The 6,893-nt window shown below is 40.6% G+C and overlaps 1 protein-coding gene across 1 annotated transcript; it reads right to left on the bottom strand.

The window, feature by feature from the left end:
* Window positions 1-502: 502 nt before the first annotated feature.
* On the bottom strand, window positions 503-6,319 carry LOC120578361 (uncharacterized). The gene is made up of 2 exons (XM_039831043.1): window positions 6,303-6,319; window positions 503-2,086 (listed from the first exon to the last, which is right to left on the bottom strand). The coding sequence occupies exon 2, from the start codon at window positions 2,009-2,011 to the stop codon at window positions 503-505; it is 1,509 nt and encodes a 502-aa protein (XP_039686977.1). The 5' UTR covers window positions 2,012-2,086; window positions 6,303-6,319.
* Between the last annotated feature and the right edge of the window lie 574 nt (window positions 6,320-6,893).

The raw sequence follows: 6,893 nt of genomic DNA, 5'->3' as shown, positions 1-6,893 counted from the left end.
CAAGTTCCTTTTTATCTAGGAGACCTTGCACATCATTTTGGACTTGCATGCAACCACGAGGATCCACCGAACACACCTCACAAGCCTCGTGATCATGACTGAAGAGAGCTACTTCACACATTTTCACATGTATCGGTACCAAAGGGGTCTTGATGTCACATGCGTAGAGAATGCAAGCATCTTCCTGACAATCTTGAATCATATTAACAACAGGCCCATGGGGAGGCAGAGGATTGTTCTGGGCAACATGATCAGGGTCGGCGAAAATTAACTCTTTGCTATTGAGCAGTTTTTGGACCTCTTTCTTGAGGGCATAACAACGTTCCACATCGTGACCTGCTGCCCCTTGATGATAAACACAATGAAGTTCAGGACGGTACCAGCGTGGGAGAGGATCTGGAATGCGAGGGGGTGGTAGTGTGTGAACCAGGTTTTGCGCGAGCAAGGAAGGCAGTAATGCTCCATAAGTCATTAGTATGGGATCAAATTGTTGTTTTTGATTTTACTGATTGTAGGGAGCTTGAGGACGGGGTTGTTGTTGTGGTGGGTATTGTGGCCTTTGTTGGTATGGTTGTTGGAGGTAATATGGTTGTTGAGGGAATTGGTGTGGGTTGTATGATAGTTGATATAGTGGTGGATAGTATGGTGAAGGTCCTTGAGGTCTTGGTGGTTGATAATTTGGGTTCTGGGGAGCGGTCATTTGTGGGGTAATGTTAGCAACATAAGGATGATTAGGGTACACAGGCTGAGATCCGCCATGGGCCACCATGCCGACTTCTTGAGCATTCCTTTTTGAGTAACCATTACCAAACTTCTTGTTACCATTAGTCGAATTTCCTGCAGAACCACCTGAAGAACCAGCTCCCTTACGAGCCCAATCCTCAATACGTATCCCCGTCTCTACCAGGTCGGTGAATTTCTGTGATGCACAAACAATCATTTTCTCTGAATAGCAAGGGCTCAGAGTCTCATAGAACATCTCGGATAATTCCCTTTCATCCAAGGGCGGACGAATCTGGGAGGCCTTCTGGATGAAGCGTTGTGCATACTCTTTGAATGATTCTTTGTCCTTCTTGGTCAAGGACTGCAACTCTTTGCGACTAGGCGCCAGATACGTGTTGTATTTGTATTGTTGCATGAAAGCGTCAGCCAATTGTTCAAACGTAGTAATGCCTTTCAATCCCATAAACCAAGTATGTGCAGGACCGGTCAAACTGTCCTGGAAGCAATGAATGAGCAAAGGTACGTTGTTCCTGTAAGCTATCATCTTCGTAATATACATGGTTAGATGATTTTGTGGACACGAGTCCCCTTGGTATTTCTCAAACACAGGCATCTTGAATTTTGGGGGTATATCCACATCTGGTACCAAGCAAAGATCGTATATACTCTGGACGACTGCTTCTTTACCACGCATGTTACTCATCTCTTTTTCCAAAGCCCCGAACCTCTCTTCCCAATTAACTGCTTTGTCGTCCCCCATCACACTATCAGAATGATAAATCTGCTCTTCCTGCTGTGGCTCAACGTGCACAGTGGGTCCTGCTTGAGTCATAGCAGCCTGAGGAAATAGCTGGCCCATCTGAAAAAAAGGTGAAGTCTGTTGACCATGTGCGAATGGCATTTCAGTAGCACTTGGACGAAAAACCCCATTAGCTGCAAGCGGCATGCCCCAAGGGTAGCCTGGAGGCATGGAATACTGAGGAGTAGAAAAGAGACCCTGGGGGCCAAGAGGACGGAAGCCTGAGTTACCCATAGTTGCCATATTACCAGAAGAAAAATCAGTCATCAGAGGCTGGGTGGGGCCGATAGTTGTAGTAGTAGTCGGAGATGGTTGCGGGGGACCCTCAGGTGCAGCTGTGACAACCACAACAGGAGTTGAATTGGAGATTGCTGCTTGCTCTCTCTCAGCCATCATAGTTTCCATCATAAGTGCCATTCTTTCCATCTCTCCCTTGAGGTTAACCAGTTCCTCTCTGAGCTGAGCGTTTTCCTGTTCTGCCGCTAACATCCTCTTCTTGATATGAGCTCGAGTGTTGTGAATGCGAGTGGGTTTGTACTGAATACGCCGGGCCACTTTGCTTTTCTGAGGCAGAAATGAGGAGAGTATGAGACTTGATTTTGACACTTTTTATGAATGCAATATGATGCATGATATGCTATATGCCAAAATATGCAATTTTTATATATATTTTTTTTATTTTTATTGAAGGACCTATAGAAACAATTTTGTAAACATACCAACCTAAACAAATCATAAAAAACAAAGTTGATTACAAGATAATTCTCTTTCTAACAACAAAGCCAAGAGATAGACTTTCAAAGTAAAACAAGATAATTCCCTTTAAACAAAGTGAACCAAGGGATAGACTCCATAAATAAAAAAAACATCAAAAACAAACTAAAAAGACTCTCAAGCCTCTGAAGCGAACTAATCCTCAAAATCGGAATGCGGCCCATCAAAGAGATCCATGCGTTTCTTCTTCTGCCCGGGAATTTGATCAAGTGCGGCATCTTTCTCCTTGATACTTTTTCTCAGCTGGGCGATTACCACATCTTTCTTATGGCTATCATAGGCTTCTTGCTCTAGTAGGACCATTACAGCCTCATACTCCTGATCCTTTTTCTGATACTCTCTTTTCCACCTATGTACTTCACGTTCCGCCTCAGCTAAACGCTCTTGGTATTCCTTCTCGGTGTCAAAGGTCGTAGGTAGGGGTGGTGCTGGAGTGATTGCAGATACAAATCTTGATATCTTGTAAGGCATCCCAATTTGGACAGCTCTATCTATCACCCACTGAGTGTATGATTCATGAACGGCACCTGTCTTCTTCCCTAACTGGCCTTTGTCTCTTCTACGAATGGCGTGCCAAGCTCACACAACCTGCTCCCTCATGCCTTTACTGTCATCTATGTTGAGGTAATATACATTCTCTAGATAGATGCTGAGAGGTTTCCCTTCCATGGGATATCCGAACTGGCGTCGGGCAAGTGTAGGATTGTAGCTAATTCCTCCTTCCAACCCAAGAAGTGGTACATTGGAGAATTTCCCACAACTGTCAATAATGGTTCCTTTGTCATAAACCCGATCGTACCACACTACCTCGGCTGGAGTAAGGGACATGAGTCTTTTTGACCAAAGAAGGTTTTCTGGATTGGTGGTGAAGCGAGGAGTTCGGGGTAAGTGAGAGGTGATCCACCGATATAGCAATTGTGCACAACAAAGGATAGTTCCACGACCAGCTTGAGTGCGTCTATGGATGGAAAGATAGGTATCGCCTAATAAGGTAGGGACAGGGTTCCTTGACAAGAAAATTTGGATAGCCTTGATGTCCACAAAGTTGTCGAGGCTAGGGAAGAGTACGAGGCCATAAATAAGCAAGGCAAGGATGGAGTTAAAAGCATAGGCAACCCCCATTTTGTCAAAGAATGTGGTCCTTTCGTAAAGGAAATCGGTGGAGAAACCCAAAAATTTCCCCCTAGTGATGAGATGTGCTTTCACTTCGTCCGTTTCAAGATGGAGGGTTGTGGCAATGGTTGAGTGCTTGGGAGTTTCCTCGAGGCCACTGAAAGGTACTTTGTCCAACACTGGTAGATTAATCCAACAAGAGTACTCCTCCAAGGTGGGAAGGATCTGGTAATCTTGAAAAGTAAAGCAATGGTAGCCCGGGTCATAGAACTGAACAAAAGCGTTGAGAAGCCCTTCGTCGATATCTGTCTTAACAACACCCATCAAATTTCCATGTTGCTTGTAGAAATCGTCCGTACAAACCACTTTCTTCCCTAGCTTCCTCAAACTCAAGAGATCTGGCTTCCTGAAACTATACTGCCTAAGGCTCCTCATATCTACAATGTTTACAACAAAGCTTTTATAAGTCCTTCATAAAAAAATTTTGATGAATGGAAAAAATATTTATGAATGGATGCATGTATGCATGATAATACTAAAGCACACAGGATGCTGGAGTCAAAGGGTAACAACGCCATTTGGTAAGGACTAAGGTTTTAAATTGCACATGTAACAAGGGTTCTACCCAGTTCCCAAAGTCTTTAACCACTTCCGAATATTTATCGGGTGACGGGAGTACTCCCATTCCAATTATATTCGTCGGAAAGTCTCGTTTGGGTGTAGTATCGCGTATCAATTAATTCAAGAGTACTCTCGATTAGCCACCGCACTACGTCCTAAAAGGCCAAGATGGGTTAAAGGTGACTAACGGTCCTCAACTTCAAAGGTCACTTGAAAATAGCATGCCAAACATGAGTACTCACGTTGACAATATATACTTCCAAGATCCCTCCGTTGAGTGGGGTTATCACATGTGCCAATACCGAAGAGTACTCTTGGCATGGAACTATGATTATACCACCGTCCTATCTTAAGTTTCCCTCAAGCTCGGGTGTAGAGCTTACCTCACCACTCACGTAAACATGTAAGAAAATATTTACAAAGCGTAAACAAATAATAAAGCACAAAATAAAGAAAGTAAGGTGGGTTTAACCCGCATAGGATCTAAGTCCCCAGTGAAGTCGTCATTCTGTGCTCCCCGATTTTCGGATATCAAGCCATTGATTGATTTGAATCGTCAATCTTTGAACTCTCAATTTTTATTCGTGGGAAGGGAAAAAATGAGTAAAAACCCTTATCGAGACTTTGGATTCGGGGGTTGGTTTCGAATAGGGAAGGTGTTAAGCACCCTAAACGACTTCGGTACTCCGAAGGAACCGCTTACCTAGATTATCTTGTGCTAAATTCATTTGGCTTACTTGAAAAATTATTACCTAAAATCTAAGTGAAAGAATGGAGGGAGAAGAAGTATGTTTTTGGTTATTTTTATTTGATTTGGAAGGACAAGTCCTCTGCCTACGTACCCTTTTTGGGAAAGGGATCAAAACCGACGTAGTTCCACTAAAAAAATTCTTTGGTGGGTTAGGTTGATTTTAAGATTTTTGAAAATGGTTTTAAGAAAAGAAAGAGGCCTCAAGGCATGAGATAAAAGAAATGAGTGAGGTTAATTGAAAGTTTGATTAAGAAATAAAGGAAAAAAAAAGTTATTAAGAAAATGATTTTGAAGTTTTGCATATTTGATTTTTTTGAGAAAAATGATTTTTCTAAACTAACGGTGAAAACTAACGTAACGTCGTAAAAGCGAACAGAAAGCGGTAAATAAATTGTGGTAGTGTCGGTGCAAGGGTCGGTGCTTGTGTTACCTAGATTATTACATCAATTCCTAAATACAACCCTAAGGCCTTTATGCCAAAATAAAAATGCAAGAAATAAAATTACATCAATTCCCTATTTATACACACTAAATCAATGACAAAACAAAATGATGAGAAAATTAAATGTGCATGCTATGATTCAAGACAAAAATTAAATCGTTAGTAACATAAGAAATATCATGGTGAATGAGACATAAGTAATAAAAAGCAAGGAATTAAGACAAACAATAATTAAGATTATCATATAAGAAATAAACAAAAAATTTTTTAAAAGAAAACAAATAGGATGGATTTTTAAAATTAGAGAAAATTAAAATGGTGAGAAAAATATTTTTGGAATTTTTCTAAACACAAAAATGTCAAAAAAATGTAAAAAACAGTATTTAAAAATAAAGACAATTAAAAATAAGAAATAAAAAAAATTGGCTTAGCAGGATCTAATCTGGACCGTTGGATGAATCCAGAGGTCCAGATCTGAATCCCAAAATCTCATCACAGCCATAGGATCTAAGATCCAACGGTTTTAAAAATAAACAGAAAAAATGAAGGATATACTGGAAGCACAGTGACCGTCAGATCAACGATCTGACGGTTCAAACAGAAAACACACCATAGTCCATACAGCGGAACACATACAGGATTTAAAGACAGATCATACAGTAGCTGTCAGATCAAGGAACAATCCAGATCTGATGGCTACTAACGCGATGGAGTATCGTAAAATCATGAATACGCACGCGTATGATCCGGCAAAAAAGTGAGTACTATAAAAGCAATTTTAACAAAAAAACAATACAATTCCAAAACACTTCTCTCTCTAAGTTAAACTTAGAGAGAGAAGCTCTCCATTCTCTCTAAAAAAAGTCACCGGAGAAGATGAGGAGTGGTGGCCGGAGCTGCTCCGGCGCGGTGGTCGGCCATAGCGCCACCGCGTCGGAGCTTTTTTTATTTTATTTTTTTGAAATTTTTTTACATCAAAAGCTTCTTCTCCTTCTCCTCTATACAAATCCGGTGTTAATTTTAAAAAGGGTAGAGAGATTTGAGCTAGATCTACAAATGAAGATTTGAATTTTTTTTACCTCTTTTTGCTTTGTTGTTGTTGTTTCTGGTCCGATTTGCTCTTGTTCTTCCTTTATGTGCGCGTTCCGTTTTCTTTCTCGCGAATCCGGTCTATTTAGCTCCGATCTGGTTCTTTGAAGCTTGGAACTGGTTTGGTTTGGGTTGGATTTGTGTGTTGGAATCGATGATGATGATTAGTGTTGTTGGAAATTTTGTGTTCATAGTGTTCTTCATGTTCATGAGGTTCTTGAGGTGTTCATATCATTTTTGTTGATCTTTTATGGTCTGATCCGAATTTGGATGAGAGAGAAAAGTGAAAGGTGTTTGTGAATATTTTATTGGTGGCTGAAATTTCTGACTGACTCTGACGCGTGTGAACAGTGAATTTTTGGACCCTCTTCCCAATGATTAGACAGTGTATTTATAGTGACAAAATAGGGTTGGCTCTGGTACATATCAAAGATCAAAATACCCCTGTTGGAGACTTGGGGACAAAGACTTAACAAATAACAAATAAAAATAATAAGAAAAAAGAAAAGAAAGAAGAAAAAGAAAAAAAAAAAAAGAGGAAAGAAGAAAGAAAGTCACGTGAGTGACTTTCCTTTCTTTGT

This window comes from Medicago truncatula, chromosome 1 (assembly GCF_003473485.1).
Source record: "Medicago truncatula cultivar Jemalong A17 chromosome 1, MtrunA17r5.0-ANR, whole genome shotgun sequence".
NCBI lineage: Eukaryota > Viridiplantae > Streptophyta > Magnoliopsida > Fabales > Fabaceae > Medicago > Medicago truncatula.
This window is presented reverse-complemented; position numbering and strand designations above follow the sequence as displayed.

Coding starts and splice junctions, on each gene's coding strand:
- LOC120578361 (XM_039831043.1), bottom strand. CDS start 2,011: ATGTTAGCGGCAGAACAGGAAAACGCTCAGCTCAGAGAGGAACTGGTT.